Source organism: Danio aesculapii, chromosome 13 (genome assembly GCF_903798145.1).
Source record: "Danio aesculapii chromosome 13, fDanAes4.1, whole genome shotgun sequence".
NCBI lineage: Eukaryota > Metazoa > Chordata > Actinopteri > Cypriniformes > Danionidae > Danio > Danio aesculapii.
The window spans coordinates 36,307,434-36,325,836 of NC_079447.1; the positions used below are offsets into that span (position 1 = coordinate 36,307,434).

An 18,403-nucleotide genomic window follows, 5' to 3' on the forward strand; every position below is an offset into this window, starting at 1 on the left:
ATGGGACAGTCAATTCTCCAGTATTATGCAAACCTGTACAGAATTATCTTGATGCCCATTGACTGAGGTGAGAGAATCAGTGAGGTAATTGCTCACTTTTCACCTCTCGGGTAATAATCTTAATGCCTCTCTTACAAAGCTAAATAAAACACTGTGCATTATAACCCAACAATTAAACCTAAAGGTTCCTTTCAGAATTAACCCCTGTGCTGTATTGAAAAGTTGGTTGCCCCTAGTCCAAATAGCAGGTCTTTATGATAGATAAGATATAACGAGATCATTTTTAAACAAATTTCATTTTCAGTTATTTAGGACTTGTTTTATATTTATTTTATTTTAAAATATTTTTACCTCCATGATTTAAAAAAAAAACATTATTTGTGGATTATTTCATTTGCTTTTATTTTGTAGAAAATTAAACAAAATCACACTTGTAATGTGCCTGGTCAAATATGAGCGACCTACATACAAACATAATTAATGCTTATGTTATTTATATCAACTTATGCTATATTCTGAACACATTTATTATTCAATCTTTTTGTCATTTTTGAAACATTTGGAACTGACTAATCTTAGAGATTTTTAATTTATTATTTAGTTTCTTCTTTGTATCTGGTATTTTTTCATAAGTTTAATCAGGTGTAAATTAAAAGTAAAATTAGAAAGCTGCCTTTCAGAGCAAAGTTATGACGTTTTTTCTGGGGGTTAAATGTTTACATTAGAAAATAATATATGCTCATATATTATATTTATATTAATTGTAATATTTACAATATTGTACATTGTAAAAAAAAAACAAGAGTTAAAGAGCAGTTTCTTTATCTAAAATTAAAATGTTAACTTATTACGCATTCTAGTAACTTAAACATGCGCACAACCTGATGATATTTGTTTAAAGAAAATGTAAGAAACTTAAACTTAAACCACTCAAAGATTGCTGTAAATTTAATCAGAGGATGCACAAAATGTAAAATAAATCTAATGCTAAATTTATAAGTGTAAAATCTGAAATCATCCTAGTATTTTTTATCCTAGTAACTTTTATACACAATTTTCTTAAATGAAATATTTTAAATAGATAAGTTAAAAAGTAATGTTACATTTTTTTTATTAAAATAATAACATTTTAATTCTCACAATCTGTTCATTAATGTTTACATCGTGGTGGTGCATTGAGTTTCAGTTTGACAGAAAAAAAGAGATGCTGTTAAGGAGGGGCAGCCAATGTACTTCACTATGACTATGAAAAGGACCACCAACACAAAAAAGCCTATCAGTGTATTCTCTGTCTGGCTCCAATACACAAACCAGCCCTATGCCTTGACTTTGGGTCATTTCTGAGCCTATATCAACCAGATCTTCAATACCTGATACACTATAAAACTATTTTCCTCATATTTAATAAAAGAACTGCCCAAACATCTAAAACATCCTCTCTCCAAATCCCTACAACTTGGGGACCGAGAATTAAAAGATATGCTCATTTTATAGGCAACAATTATGAAAATTAACCATGTTTTTTGTAATAGAAAAATTGGAACCCTGTTTTTGGCAAATTGGTTTCCATTTGTATAACTGCTGTGCTGGTAGGCTAAGATTTGCAAAGCCATAGTTAATTTGTGGTTCTGGTCGACTATAGTATCGATGATTTTGCAACACTAACTATAGCTTTGCCATGATAACTGTAGTAGAACTGCAGTTATAGAAATGGAAGTCAATGAGCCAGAAAAACTTCTCATAAGGATATATCTTTGTCAGATCCAAAATGGCGTCAGTCGCTACTGTCCAGATGTGCTTGCTGAGGATTCAGACATTGATTCAGACGTGAGGACTAAACGATATGTAAACACCGCCTCGCTCGGCGTGAATCCTTTCTTTCAACGCCGTTGAGAAAAGCGTGTTAACAAACATGGAGAAGCTGCTGTCTGTGATGGGACGCGAGCGTGTTTGCGCTCTTCATTAGTCGCATTGGTGTGTCAGGTGCGCCGCCGCAATGAGAAACTGTGCGGGTCAAAGCAAGAACTGTTTAACTGGACTTTAGCAAGTCCTCTGCACCGCTCTGGTGTTTAGCAATGAGCTCGCAGAGTTTGCAGAGCTGACTATAATCCTCTGTTGAAAGAGCGCGTCTTTGTTCTAAAGCAGCAAATCGCTTCCTTTAGTGAAGCTGCTGCTTTTCATCTGTGCCGTTTCATGTTCTAATTGAGAGCCAGTAATGGGACTCTCCTCTTTGCATAAGTGATTTCCTACCATTCCTGCTCAACATCAGGCTTTTTGTCCGGACATAAAATTGTGTAGCATGTTCCAGGGACAACAACATATGACAGTTCTACACATTTACTCTGAATGCATTTATCCAAAAGACACAATAAATGCGAAAAAAGTATATAAAGTGCTTGTAAACGAGGACACCCCCACAGATCTCTCTTTTAAATCAATATTTTCTAGGATGCTTTTTATTCATTCATTTTCTTTTCGGCTTAGTTCCTTTATTAATCTGGGGTCGCCACAGCAGAATGAACCGCCAACTTGTCCAGCGGATGCCCTTCCAGCTGCAACCCATCTCTAAGAAACATCCATACACACTCGTTAACACTCATACATTACGGACAATTTACCCTACCCAATTCACCTGTGCCGCATGTCTTTGGAATGTGGGGGAAACCGGAGCTCCCGGGGGAAACCCACACGAACGCAGGAGAACATGCAAACTCCACACAGAAACGCCAACTGACCCAGCCGAGGCTCTAACCAGCGACCTTCTTGCTGTGAGGCGACAGCACTGCGCCACTGCATCGCTGGGTGCCAATGCATACATTAGTTTATTCAGTACCAAAGCCAAAAATGGAACTAATCTAACAAAAAACACAAGAGCACAGTTAAATTAGTCCAAATAGGAGGAAATAATTAGGAAAATATTACATACAATTAATAAACAGGAAAAATCAATAGAAACATAAGAAATAAAAAAAATGCTCATTTGAATTTAAATTATATTTCTATTACTAAATATGTTAGTTGATTATCATTTTATTTGTTTTATTAGTTATAATGAATATAACTGTTTAATAATATTTTGTTTAAATGCACTAAAATTATTGGCTGTATTCTTCGATAAAGCAAAAACCTAAACCACGAAACCGGTCTAATGTTAAACTGGTATATTTTGGCAGTAGGCAAAAATATATTATATATCGGTCAAAATTATTGATTTTTCGTTTATGACATAAATCATTAGAATATAGCCATAAAGATATGTTGTAGATTTCCGAAATAAAAAGTAATAAGCACTTCATGTACACAGTTTTAAAGGCAACTACCTCAATAGATGTTTTTTAACAGATTTTAGATGCATCTCTACCAAATATAGCCCTCAAAACAAATTTTGCACCAAGTATTCAGTTTTCAGATTATTAAAAAAAAACTAAAGTTCATATGTCTGTCTATCTATACAGATACTATTTATGTCTATTTTGGAAAATGCATCTGAATATGAATATCAGAATATTCAAAGAATTATAAATTGAACTACAGTTTTTTTTTCAATAATTAGAATTCCTTATATATGTTTGTGTGTGTGTGTGTGTGTGTGTGTGTGTGTGTGTGTGTGTGTGTGTGTGTGTGTGTGTGTGTGTGTGTGTGTGTGTGTGTGATACACATACATAGAAATAAAACTATACCAAACAATTTTGTTACATAGATATTTGACTTGATATATTGTGTGTCATATACACATGTATTTTATATCTACATATAGATAAACATTTTCTCAAATATATGCATGCATTTATAAACATAATAAATAGTTCGCAAACTTAAATTGTCAAAACAAATTTATTTATTTTTTTTTTATTTTACCTTTGCTTAGCACTTTCTAATGAGAAATCACTGTAAGCATTTGCAAGCTTTTGGTTTCATTATTCTCAGGTCTTTTTGTTATATTGCCACATTTTTAATACATAAAATAAAAGCTTCCAAAAAGTTGCATCTCAAAGCATTAGGAAAGCAATGCTGTATGTTTGTCACGTAGGCTACTGTTAATAAAGTTATTTAAATAATGATATATTGATCATATCACATATCATTCAAAATTTGTGTTGATAATCCACATCTCCATCGGTCGATTTTATAAAGTAAAAAGTATGAGAGTTAGGAAACTTTTATTTTATGTAACAAAAATGCGGCAATGTAAAAAAAGACACCAAAAGATTGAAGGTTTGAATTTGTCTTGGAGTTCTGCAGAAGCGGAAATTTACAATAGATCATCCGCTCATCGGAGTTACTCGTCCAACACAGAGTAAAAGCAGCAGGCTTCGCACTCCAAGTGAGAAAACCCGAAGCCCAGGTGCGACAAATGTCCTCTCCAATTTTCGGCCGACACCAAAACTGACAAAATACATTTGTCAGAGAGTGCAATACACGCCAGCGCCTGATTGAGGGAGGAGAACTTATCAATGTGTTTACATGGATCATAGTGGAAGACATCTCACTATTATACCTACTTTCATTTGACACCTCAGGACAGAAACTGGAAGTGAATTCTAACATTATCCACAACACATAGGTGTGAGGCTACCGTAGTCTGCACTGCTCTTTTCATCATTATGCCATAACAACATCTTAGTTTCAATCCAATTAACTTATCACCATCATTTCTACCATTTGTAGCCTATCTGAGTTTCAGCTCGTCTTGTTTGTATTCATCAGTTGCCTACTAAATAACCCCATTATTAACGGTTACAGTCGTCAAATGAACATTTAACACGATGTAGTCTGGGAAAACAGAAAATGTTATGTATGTTATTATTATTATAGTAAAACAGTGTATGTTATTATTTAAAAAATCTGTTATTTTTTATAAGTGTAGAACTAATGACAAATTGTAATCGATAATAAAGTTATCTATTTTTCCTAAAGTATGAATTATTCCACTTAAACACGAATCCAAGATTGATTTGACTATCTGGAGTCTTAAAGACTGGCAACGGGCTTTCATAGAGATGTACGCGTAATGTGATTAGTAGCTTTCTCCCTTTTCTTTGACCTCTGGTATTTGTTCCGCTGTGTGTAGCATTCGGCGGTGCCCTTTGAATACCCGAAATGAGATGATTTGTGTAACATCAATGCCCTCTCACAGGACGCCTCTGTGGCGCACAACCATGTAGGAATTTGTAGTAAATCTGGACCTCCTGGCTCTCGGCTCTTGACCCCCTCTCTGTGTTTCTGGACTACCTCCGGGGACATGTAGCGCAGAGGGCCATTAGGATATTTCACAATCTCAGCTTGTTACAACTTCATCAGTTAATTGGATCCCTTGTAGAGCCGCTCGTTTGACTCATCTGCCACTTAAAAAGACAAAGGCGCGCTGGGGGTCGTTCACACCTCGCGCCCTAGAGCAGGTATAAAAGACCCGCCGCCTCTCCAACTCCATTCCACTCTGCTATTCGGGTCGACAACATCGGAGGATAACCTTTTTAGTAGCTTTTTGGATTAAACAGACGCCATGCAGATGCCCGGAAGAGTTTACGAAACTTATGGACAGTCAGTGCGTCCTTTGCATCAGGACTATGCCACCTCTTCTTCAAAACCGAGCACCGGGAAATCCTTCACTATAGACTCTCTGCTCGCGAGGCCTGATCAGGCAGAGATAAGAGAACGAACAAGCGCGTACCGGAGCATAACCAACCAAACGCCTGTCTCCAGCTCCGCGCTCCCGTTTGTTTACTCACAGATGCCACACTTTGCGTACAGCCAGAGCATCATGCAGACTCAGACAGGCTGTCCCGTGTTCTGCTACCCGCCCTACAACTTCCAAACAACATGTCGTGGAGCCGTGTACGCACAAGGTATGTAAGGCTTTCTTTTGATGAATGTAGCTACGAACGGGAATTATTTTAAAGATACTTCCAACGTTATTATCTCCTAACCTTTTGTTTTTCTCACCCACAGACGCAGTACTGGCGAAAGCAGCGGTTCATTCTCATTACAAACACAAATCTGGGAAATCGAAGCGAATGCGCACAAGTTTCACCAACGATCAGCTGTCCAGACTGGAGAAAGAGTTCGCGCGGCAGCAGTACATGGTGGGATCTGAACGCTTTCTGTTGGCATCTGCTCTCCAACTCACTGAAGCTCAGGTAAATAAATGATATGGTATGACATAAACAAGTTTTAGATTGACTTTTGCTTTTAGTCCAAATATATACAAATCTACAAAGCAGCAAATATAAAATATAGTTTTGTTTTCAGAAATAAGTCATCAAAATTAAGTTCTTATTTAAAAAAAAAAAAAAAAAAAAGATTATTTTGACTTATTTTTTTTAACAAAACAATATTTCAAACTAGTCTTGAATATGCTTTTTGATTTATTAATAATAATAATAATAATAATACCATTCATTTATAGGCACATTTCAAAGCACTCAAGGACACCTTACAGCATATTGCAAGCACATTATAAAAATACAAGCAGTAAAAATCAATCAAAATGATATTAAACCAGCAAATCATTAAAAGCTATCCTGAACAAAAAAGTTTTTATCTGACATTTAAAATTGGAAATACTGTCCACCTGGCAAATATGCAAATGCAGGGAGTTCCATAACTTTGGTGGTGTACAACTAAAAGCACTGCTGCCAAATGACTTCATCTTAAAGTTTGGAACAGATTCTAAGAATTCTAAGAATTTTTAAATATTTGACCCAGAAACAAAACAGAAATGTTCTAGTCCACCTCTAAAGACACTTAACGCTGAATTTTATTTTTTCTACCTCCAGGTTAAAGTCTGGTTCCAGAACAGGCGCATCAAATGGAGAAAGCAGAGTCTTGAGCAACAACAAGCCAAACTTGCCAAACTGGGACTCACCGTTCCACCAAAAAGCCCTGGGTCCCAGGGCAGAGAGGATGAGGAAAGGGATTTCACAGAAGAGTCTGATGTAGACATTGACATCGACGATTCACTGCAAGACTGAGACTTTCACACCATGTGTTTTTGTACATACTTTCCATGATTTTCCCTAGATTTTTACTTCTCTCTATTTGTACAAATATTTAATTAATAGATATATATTTAAGGCGTTTATTTCACATGCCATTGCTCTTATAAGGGTATCTTTGTTTTCGTTAAAACGTTTGTATATGGATGAAATAAAGGAAATATATTTTTAAAATCGAATTGATGTTTTTATGTCTTTGAAATTCACAATTAAAGGATTATTATGTCTAAAATAATAGTCTACATTAAGTTTGATAAGCAATTTATGGTATTTATAGATACTTGCATATGCCAAGTACACATCATGACTTAAAACTTAGCAATAATAATACAATATAAAATAATAACAGTAAAATATAGCATATAATACATCAACTAATGATGAACTATAAAAGGTGTTCATGACTCATTTGAACACCTCGATTAGTTGGATCAGCTGTGTTTGATAGGGTTGGAGCAAAACTTTGCAGAGCTGCAGCCCTTTTGAGTTTGAGAACTATGATCTATTCTAAAATGTAATTTATACAATTAATTGATAAAATTAATTATGACATAAGCGATAAAATGGTATGATTGGTGTGATATTAATTCTAACAAAATTCACACACAGTAGCTAATTTATGAGTATAATATGACTCATTCATTTGACAACTGAATAAAATTTCAACACAAATCAATATTTCATTATTTAATTGAATCTACACTTATGCAAATGGAAAATAATGAACAATTGAACCAAAATGAAATTAACTCTATGCAATGGTTATTTAAAACAATAATTCATCATATTCTAAATCAGAATTGTAATAAAAATAAAGGAAATTAGTCCTAATAGCACAAAATTAGGGTTTTATAAGGTTCAAAAAAAGAGGAGGAAGAAGAAAAAACTCTCAGGAGAACTCCAAGAGTCAAATAATGAACACACTAGACTCAATTTGGAATTGTGCTGCACATTTCTGATGTGACAAAAAAATAAATAAAGTCGTATTAAACAAAAAAGAGCTTATCTGAGTTCCAAGGGCAGCTGCTGGAGCCAGGTATGGTGTGTCTCTCTATTGTAGACAGAGCCTTTTAGACATGGTCGTGTCTTCCTGTTGTCTCTGCTCCACAGCAGACTAAGACATGCTAAAGCCCGTTAGCATGGTGGCTTTGTGCAGTGGCTGGCCTAATAGTCTTGATGAAGATGGATTAGTAATCCTGCTCTAAGCACACAGTGATTACTAGTTTACAAACTCGTCACAATGTTTCTGTTCCACTCTCTTAATCCAGTTAAGGCCTGAAGACAAGAAAACAGAAAAGAGATCTGCTCAAGGAATAATGTCACATCATAACAATTGAATGATCAAAGATAAGGGAGGCAAATGAGGGAAACTTTATGATATGACATTTCTGCCTGTTTCATCCTGTATGCTGTAAGGAGTGCATTTTACAGGAAAATACTAACTAATTTTTTCTTCTTCAAAAACTCACATGTAATTCTTCATGTTGTAATGCTGCGCATCGATGGATTTGCTCTTCAATGTTTGGACTTTCAGCAGTGAAAATGAAACCACACTGAACTGAAATAAACTGAGCTTTAACTCTGAAAACTGGACTGATACGGTTTTAATTTACTAAAACTTCTATGTTAAGCTGCTTTGACACAATCTACATTGTAAAAACACGATAGAAATAAACATGAATTGAATAAATCAAAAATTGTATGGGGATGAAATTCATGATATGTCTGGATGACAATTTTTTTCTCTGTATTTTAATAATGTTTTGGGTACAGCAACATTGTCAAAATAATCCTTGACCTTGTTCATTGATGTAATTGTTTTTTTTTTACACTGCATTCTGTATCCTGTAAAACAGAAAAAGGCAAGGTAACTCAAACCATTTGAGGAAACCAATGGCAACAAAAACGAATCCAGAGTATTGTGATCTTAATCCATTTGAGTAACCAAAGAATTTTGAGCACAGTAAAACCCAATAAATGAAGAGAACTCAAACCAATTGAGTACTGTAAAACCCAATAAGTTAAGGCAACTCAAACCGTTTGAGGAAACCGACTGCTACAAATCATTGGAGTTAAAAAAATTATCTATATGAGTACTGTAAACTTACTCCACTTAAGTTGAATTAATAAGGTATTTAATTAACTTGTTACCTTCAACACTGAGTTCAAAACTCTTTTCAAATGAGTAGAATTAACTTTCAGTAAATTTTGAGTTAACTACAATAATTTCATTTGATAAAGTTGATTGTTGGGTTTTATAGTGTATCTATAACAAAATAATACCAGTCTAGCTTTCAAAAACATGACATTTAAAGCTTATTTTCAAAGGTTTGTGTTTCCAGCCTCCAAAATGATTTATTTCTGTAAATCACATCTGAAATAAAAAAGTTTATAGGTGTTGGTTGAAATCATTATCAGTTGATTATCTCAGTCTGAAAAAGGGAGACACTTGTACTATCTTGCATAAATGATTGATATGAGACTTATAAATCTATATATAATATAAATATGTATATATAAAATATATAATTAAACTAAACTATGCAAACTGAATTTAAAACAGAAAAAAACTTAAAGAATGCATATATTTATAATTACAAATTTCTGCATAACAAAACAAAAACATTTCAGTACAGCAACAATTTTATCTGGGAGACGCAGTGACGCAGTGGGTAGCACGTTCACTTCACAGCAAGAAGGTTGCTGGTTCAAGCCTTGGCTGGGTCAGTTGGCATTTCTGTGTGGAGTTTGCATGTTCTCCCCAGGTTCGTGTGGGTTTTCTCTGGTTTCCCCTACAAGTCCAAAGACATGTGGTACAGGTGAAGGTGAATTAGGTACGCTAAAATTAACCGTGTGTGTGTGTGTGTGAGTGTGTGAATGAATGAGTGTGTACGGATGTTTCCCAGTGATGGGTTGCAGCTAGAAGGCCATCTGCTGCGTAGAAAAACCTATGCTGGATAAGTTGGCCGTTCATTACGCTGTGGCGACCCCAGATTAATAAAGGGACTAAGCCGAAAAGAAAATGAATGAATGAACAATTTTATCTCAAAACTGCTACACTGTAAAACCCAACAGTCAACTTTATCAAATGAAATGAGTGCAGTTAACTCAGTTAGTTAATTCTACTCATTTGAAAAGAGTTTTGAACTCAGTGTTGAAGCTAATGAGTTAAACACCTCATTACTTCAACTTAAATGGAGTGAGTTCACATATAGATTAGTTTTTTAACTCAAATGGTTTGTAGCAATCGGTTTCCTCAAACGGTTTGAGTTGCCCTAACTCAGGGGTAGGGAACCTATGGCTCAGGAGCCACATGTGGCTCTTTGACCAAAAATATGTGGCTCCAATAATATTTTAAAGTTTAAAAAATTATAACTGTCACTAGAAATCAGTTTCCTATTGAAAATACAATTACAATACCCTTTTTATTGTATTTTCTACAGCAAAATGAATAAGAACTCAGTTTACAATAAAATTACTTCTTAACCAATGCACATATGTGATGCTGTGATTTAACTTGAACCGTGACATCAATAAAGGGCGAGCAACTTACATTTCTATGGTAACCTTGTGCATGTAAATTCCAATAACATTCATGAGTGGTGATTGCAAAAAGAAAAAAAAAATCTATAAATTGTCCTTTGTCTATACATTATGATCCGTTATATTTGTTTATTTTTGAGTTGTGCATGAATATGAGCAAAGGCTTTGTTTATTAATAAATGAAGGTTTTGTTATATACACACCCCCAATGGCTCTTTAAAAAATACATTTGATAAAACAAATCAGAAATGGCTCTTTGCTGAAAAAAGGTTCCAGACCCCTGCCCTAACTTATTGGGTTTTACTGTACTCAAATTGCAGTTTACTCAAATGGATTAAGTTCACAGTACTCATTAGGATTCGTTTTTGAACTTAAATACTTTGCTGCAATCGGTTTCCTTAAATGGTTTGAGTTACCTTAACTTTTTGGAGTTTACAGTGTAAGAAATTTCCAATTACCACTAACTAAAAAAAACTTATGAAAAAAACTTATGAAAAAATTGAAAAAAGTTTTTAAAAAATTCTAATATAATGTAAAATATATTATATTAAAACACTAAAATATATTAATATTGACCTTAAAATATATTATATATTACATTGACCTTAAAACGGCTTTTAGGTGAAATAAAATAAACAACACTTTCTCCAAAAGAAAAATATATTATAGGAAATAATGTAAAATAATTCCTTGCTCTGTTAAACACCTTTTTTTAAAATATACTTTAACTGTATATATCTTTTGGAAGATATTTCATGTATAATTCTAAAATTAAAACATGTAATTATGAGAGTTTGCAAAACAATTTTAACATTCAACTCTCACTAACCTGGCGCTCGAGTTTCCATTTCAGATTACTGTTTTTCTAGAAGAATAAAGTCTATTCTGAGAGCACTGTCATGGAGACCCATTTCTTTAATCCAAAATCCTCTTCAAGCAGGTACTTCTGACAGCCCTCTATGACATGTACAATACAGATAAAGAGCAATAAAACAGGAAAATGAACATGCAGAAAACCATCCTCTCCCCTCTCATCTCTCCTCCTCTTTAATTCTACTGACTTCAGGCATTCGGTAATAAATATGAGTGTGAGTGTTTGTTTACGTACATGCAGACATTCTGTGATGTGTAATCTCGCAGTGGGTCATGATGTCCAGCAGCATCAGGGGACCCTGGGAAAAGCCACAGGACAGAAGCAGCAGGGAAAGGGGAGGAGAGCTCACCATCCCAATTAGTCATCTCTCACCCCCACTAGCCTCCTTCTGGGCCTCTGTGAGCCCCCCGCCGCTAGTATTAGCACAGCGTCTCGCATCATCCTCGTATCTAACACTCCTGAGCTCACAGCGGCTCCCTTCATCCTCAAAACATGGATTTAAAGCCCTGGATTAAGGGATGAAATTGGTTAATAATCATGCACAAACAGGTAAAATCCTTAACATAAACAGAAATGCATGTCTCTGTTTGGAAGCCTCTTTTTATACAGACATTAGGCTTATGTGCGAGGGAATGTAACTAAAAATAAATGGTCAAAAATTTCCTTTTGTGCGCTAAATTTAACATACACATTCTCGTGTGTACAGGCTGTTGAAGCATCTTGATTTTTTTATTGTTCTGATGTCACTAAATTCTTATTATACTCTCAGAAATATGGGTACGCAAGCTGTCACTGGGGTGGTACATTTTCAAAAGGTACACATTTGTACTTAAAAGGTCAATACTGATACCTCAAAAGTAGTACCTCAAAATTAGTACCTAAAAATTAAGAGGAACACTTTTGTACTTTTTAAGTCCTAATATGTACCCTTTCAAAAGGTACCACCCCAGTGACAGCTCGCATACCTTTATTTCAGAGAGTGAATAATCAAATTTTATATAAATCAAATTTTTGTTATGGCCTTGTACTTGTGTAAATATATACAAAACTCTACGAGGAGCACACAGTAAATAGTGTAAAGTTATAAAAAAAAAAGTACAACAACTGTGGAGTATATTTTAGAATATAGAAAATACAATTTCATGCACAGACAGGTGCAATACAAACAAACAAATCTTAAACAATAACCCATGTATATTATGTAATCCTGTTTTTTGAGAAACTGGACAAGACACACAAAAATGTGTATCAGGGGGTTATCACAGTTTAGGTTAAACCAACAAAGCTAACATAAGTAGCTATTTGCAGGTTGTGACTTTTTACTAAAAAAATAAAATGCACCTTCTTTTGTCACTTAAAAACTTTGATAGTTGAGTATTTTCCATATGGGAAACCCATTTTTGCATAATGCTTGTCTACTAGTGGAGCATATTATCACACTTTAGGGTGTAATGAAACCTGTGTGAAGTGAAGTGTGTGTCCATTCCATCTAGTTTTGCTTTTTAGTGTACAGATGTTTTAAACCTATTCTGGCATAGTAATAAAACATTTGAAGTGGATCAAAGCTTTCATCAAAAGTTGTCCTAAAATCATGGAACATCACTAATTCCTGTCATAGCACAATTTAAGAACATTTTTTTTTATTTAATTCAAAGGCAGGGGCGGATTTAACCAATAAGCAAGGTAAGAGGCCGCTTAGGGCCCCAAGACATCTGAGGGCCCCCAATAAATATCTAGAAGTGTAAATTATACCTATAAACTATATATAACATAATTCCTATCATAATTTGTATAGTGAGAGTAAAACAAATGTAATTTTTACATCATTAAATATTATTTTTAGTGGTAAATTAATTAAAAAAAAAGAATCATTTAAAATGTAGAGCTTGCATTATGATCAAACGTAGAAATAAAAATTGAGTGACATAAAAAACAGCAAAATAAATAAAAAATAAATAAAAGTATAAAGAGTGCATTTCAGGACCCCATGGCTAGAGTTCCTCAATTGTTCCTTAATAACAAAGGTCCAGAACTTGTCCCGTACATAAGCTTATTTGTCCTATTTTGACTGCTACACGATCAAAAAAATTGAAAATAATCCATTAAAAAAGATGACTAAATGTCTTTTTAAAAAAAGACTAAACCAAATCATTTGTTGACCGTCACACCAGTGGGACTTCAACTAACCAGTTTTGGCCAATGCAAACTATTATTTTTATGAGTCCAACATCCAGCTGTGCAAGAGAACACAATCGGATGTGAGTGAAGTCATTTTTCACTAATGTATTGTTTTTAAATAGAGAAAACATTTTACAAGTAACTTTTATTCTAAATCTTGTTTTCTTGAAACAAACAAAAAAAACAATAAAAGTTGTGAAGCACCGAAAGCAGCCCATATTAAAATAAATTTGAATAAAAATAGTACTTAAAATGTCACTTAAATGCAGTATTTAAATCTCATAATTGAATAAAAAATTAGGCAAATAACTGCAAAAAGTTCCACATTTTTTAGATAAAAGAACCATCACTTAGACCAGGCTGACTACATGCCTGTGAACACTTTAGGTAACTATGCGTTTAAGGTACCTATAGGGTAAATAGACCCGTTTGGGTAACTTCTTTCATTTAAAAAGGTACCACACCAGTGACAACCTTTTGAGCATAATTGTCTCCTTTGGACCATGTTTTCATGTCTGAAATAAAATTTGCATAAACATTAATCAATCTAAGGTAAGATTGTGTAGAAACAGCTAACGACTGCAGCATTAATAACTAATTTAGCTATAATAGCAGGTGAGCATTTTAGTGTTCAAATCTACACACGTGATTCTCACCTTCCATGTGGAGAAAACAGCCTCTTTTTACAACTAAACAGCTAGGAAAGCAACAGAAGACCTGCCTATTTTAGCGTGGAAACGGGAAAACGCTTACTTTTGTATTTTATTTGCAGCGAAATGTGCGTTCACTCAATCTAATGGTCATTAACATTAATCGCCAGCTTTTGAAGTACACGCTCGCCATTGTGTCTTTGTGAAAGGTTTAGTATGTGAACACAATGACTTCTAACGCGCTGACTGAAAGCTGGACTGAAAGGCGCACAAGGCGAGGCCCTACTTTAAACGAGCACTTTATGCTAATGAAACATTTCAATGAGGCTTTTTTTACCCAGGAAATTGAGCCGTTCCTGTTTTCCCAAGCTTTCAACGACAACAGCGACCATTAAGATGGGCGCAAGTGCCATTTCAAACCAAAGCCGGTTTTGAGCCCAGCGGGAGATTCTCTGCGTAAACACAGGGGATATAGTTACATTTAAATTAATTTAGTCCAACTGTTGAACTATATTTTATCACATACGTTATCGATATGTTATATCGTGACGATGCGTAATATAAAAGAAGTATAATGGAAGTAAATGAGCGCAGGTGGCGAACTGCTTGGCTTGTCACGCAGGTGGCTGTAGCGCGCATGGGTTTGTTTTCTCTGCTCGTTCAAATTGAGTGAAAATCTGCAGCTTCTTAAAGAGAACAGCTCAGCACGACCATCATATGAGACAAAATGGCCAATTATGGTTTTCATTTAGAGGAAGTGTGAACCCGACAGAATAGTTTGACAAGATCAACTTCACTTTAGGCCCACATCGCAAGACTTTCTTTAGCTTTCTGCCACTAAAGGTATAGTTCACTTAAAATTCAAAATGATTTACCATTAATCTCCCTTAAGTGGCTCCAAACCTTTATGAGCTTCGTTTTGGTCTGTTGAACAAACGCACTAAAATATTTAGAAAATTGTTAGAAACCTAACCACTGACTTCATGGTAGAAAAATATCAGTGCTCACTAGTACACCCCTCAAAAACCCCTTTTAAATTCATATTTTTAATAGAAAGCTATACAATATTATATTTGTACATATACATTAGATTAGTCAGTACTGAAGCCAAACCTGGAGCTTATCTGACAAAATAACTTGTGATAATGGACCAAAAAATAGTACACCCAAATTTATGTTATAGAAAAATATTAAATACAAATAATAAAAAATAGGAAAAATCCAACACAAGCTCACAGCAATTCGTAACTTTTTGATTTAGTGGCTAATTCGTATGAATAAAATCAAGAGAAGCAAAAAAATAAAAAAAGTTAAAATTTTGAAGGTTGTAATTTATTTTTTCCAATGTATGTTTGCTGACTAAAATATTATTTTAATAAATATATCTGTTTAATAAATCTGTTTTGTTTAAATGCATCAAAATACATTGCCTATATACAATATTTACTGAGTAATGGATGTAAATGGGGTGTATTCATTTATACTGAGCACCGCATAGTAGGACAAAAATACTATGAAAGTGATTCAACAGAAAAAAATAAACTTAAACCGGTATGCGATAACTGAAAGGCTAGTAAATGCGGCAGAATTTTAACCAGAATTTTGGGCCTGTTTTTGTACTGAACTTGATACCCAATAACATTTTATCATTGGTTACTCAGACTTGACTTGTTCCAAACAATTTATTTTCCTGTTAAACACAAAAGAAATATTTTGAAGAATGTTGGAAACCAGTAACCACTGATATCCATAGTAGAAATATTAAGGAAGTCAGTGGTTACTGATTTACATTAAAGGGCACCTAGGTTAGCCCTTTTTTCAGATTTAATATAAGTGTTTTGCGTCTCCAGAATGTGTCTGTAAAGTTTCAGCTCAAAACACCCATCAGATTTTTCATTATACCTTTTATTAAAGTCCTATTTATACATTTTTTCACTGGGTGGCGGTTTTGGTGTACTGCTTCTTTAAGGCTAGTCCTCCCCGCCCACCATTTCTACATGCTTTTCTGCGTGCCTTAATCTCCTCCCTCGGCTGCGTCAGACGACAGACAGACATAAAAGAAGCAGTTCTCACATAGCGTTTGTGAGAAATACTACAGTAAGAACTTTACCAAAGTATTTACTTTACCAGAGTATTTATTGTGCAGTTGCATAGATGAGTCACACAAATTTCACGCGCGCACACAGAGACACAGGGCACACACACACACACACACACACAGAGAGAGCGCCGTTTAGCTTCACACTGTTTGCACGCATATGTGACAGGATACAGGTTAATCCTCACTGCTGTATGGATATCTGTTATGTTAATGAACAAAATAAACCTGATTTAACGTCATCAAACGGGGGGATTGAAGCGTCTTCCTTGATAATTGTTCTGACCATAGACTGTAAAATATATGGACTGAGCATCCGTGACGTCACCCATAGGTTTCTGAAGAGCGCAAATGAAGCTAAAAGTAGGCGCGGCCAACCGTCGCCATCTTGTTCGCGCGTCATCGCACCCACGGTGGGATACCAAACTAGGGCAAAAAGGCGGAGAGTGAGTGGAGCTACAGACACGTGCTGGCATTTTGCTTGGACCTGGTTTAGACAGAGCTTACTTGGGAAGAAACGCTTAATACTTTATTACCTGCGACTCGTTTGTGTTCTGACCACATGTGGTTGTACACTATATCAAAAAAGTGTTTAGACTTTTAAAAACACTGGTGTAATACACAGAGCCACTAAGCAGTGTTCTTATGACATTTTTCAACAGGAGGAAAACCTGAAATACGTCCAAACACTTCAATTATAGTCTGTGTTAGTAAATGCAAGACTATTGATGAAATCCAGGCATAACACTGTATGACAACGCTTCATATGACTGTTATATAGCCTACAGCTAATCAATCTGTCACATTTTGGAGGGCATTACAGCTCTAAAGAACATTATAAATGATCTTAAATAAAACACATATAGAGATGGTATATAAGTATATAACTTTACTCACCAGGGAAACGGAGGCCACGTGAATGGTTTGTGAGCACAATTAAGTGCACACAGCATACCATATCATCTGATCATTGTAGGAAATAATCCCAAAAGGCAATTGACAGTTTAAAAAAACATTAACCAACACAAAAATGCGATGTATATGGCGAGTTTATCGGCTAATTAGCCGTAATCAGCTCAGGTGACGAGACAGCGAGCAGCGAGACCTAGCTGTCACTCAAGTGGCCACGCCCTTAATTATGCAGACTTAATATAACTTAATAAAACGAAACGGATGAGTTATAAAAAGAAATTCACCCCCCTCACAGTTGTCATGAAGGTCAATCATGGCTATATGCACCAAAGCCATTATTTGTACCAGGCTGTAAGCATGTTTTTATCAGCTGTAAAAATGGCCAATTTCCCATTGCAGTCAGAAATGACCTGGACTTCCTGGAGCCAGCCCCCCAAGGCGAGTCGATGAATTGCAGTTTTAGTTACTTCTGTATTGGCTTCCCGAGGGAGAGCGGGAGGTTGCCCCTTGGTTCTGACACTCGGCTGTGCTGATGAAGTAAAGCTAAGCTAAATCGCTGTAATTCATGACACACGTGCGCTGTTTTAAAACATTTTAAACTTGTAAAACTCACTCTTGATTATGAGGCGCCATGTAGGATTTAAATCAAACTTTGCTTATCAACACACACATAAACACGTGCATATACATACACCTATAAATTACTCGCATATACACCTATATTTTTAGATGTTCAAAACAACATATATGAAACTTGTGTATATATATATAAACTTGACGCACGCATACACCCACACACACACGCACATTCATATAAACTCCATCTATGCAAACACACCGACACACGCGCACATACATATAAACTCCATCCATGCATACACACCCACATTAACACACGCACATACATATATACTCCATCCACGCATACACACCCATATTAACACACGCACATATATATAAACTCCATCCATGCATACACACACATATTAACACACGCACATACATATAAACTCCATCTATGCAAACACACCCACACACACATACATACATATAAACTCCATCTATGCATACACACCCACATTAACACATGCACATACATATAAACTGCATCTATGCAAACACACCCACATTAACACATGCACATACATATAAA

The 18,403-nt window shown here is 35.1% G+C and overlaps 1 protein-coding gene across 1 annotated transcript; it reads left to right on the forward strand.

Moving 5' to 3' along the window:
- Positions 1 to 5,503: 5,503 nt before the first annotated feature.
- Positions 5,504 to 6,971, forward strand: noto (notochord homeobox). The gene is made up of 3 exons (XM_056470324.1): positions 5,504 to 5,846; positions 5,950 to 6,137; positions 6,777 to 6,971. Exons 1-3 carry the CDS (start codon positions 5,504 to 5,506, stop codon positions 6,969 to 6,971), a joined length of 726 nt encoding a protein of 241 aa, XP_056326299.1.
- The last annotated feature ends 11,432 nt before the right edge of the window (positions 6,972 to 18,403 follow it).

Bases quoted from the DNA above. Each gene is read 5' to 3' on its own strand.
- noto (XM_056470324.1), top strand. From the start codon at position 5,504: ATGCAGATGCCCGGAAGAGTTTACGAAACTTATGGACAGTCAGTGCGT. The intron at 5,847-5,949 runs GTATGTAAGGCT...TCTCACCCACAG, and splicing joins TGGAGCCGTGTACGCACAAG to ACGCAGTACTGGCGAAAGCA. The intron at 6,138-6,776 runs GTAAATAAATGA...TTCTACCTCCAG, and splicing joins TCCAACTCACTGAAGCTCAG to GTTAAAGTCTGGTTCCAGAA.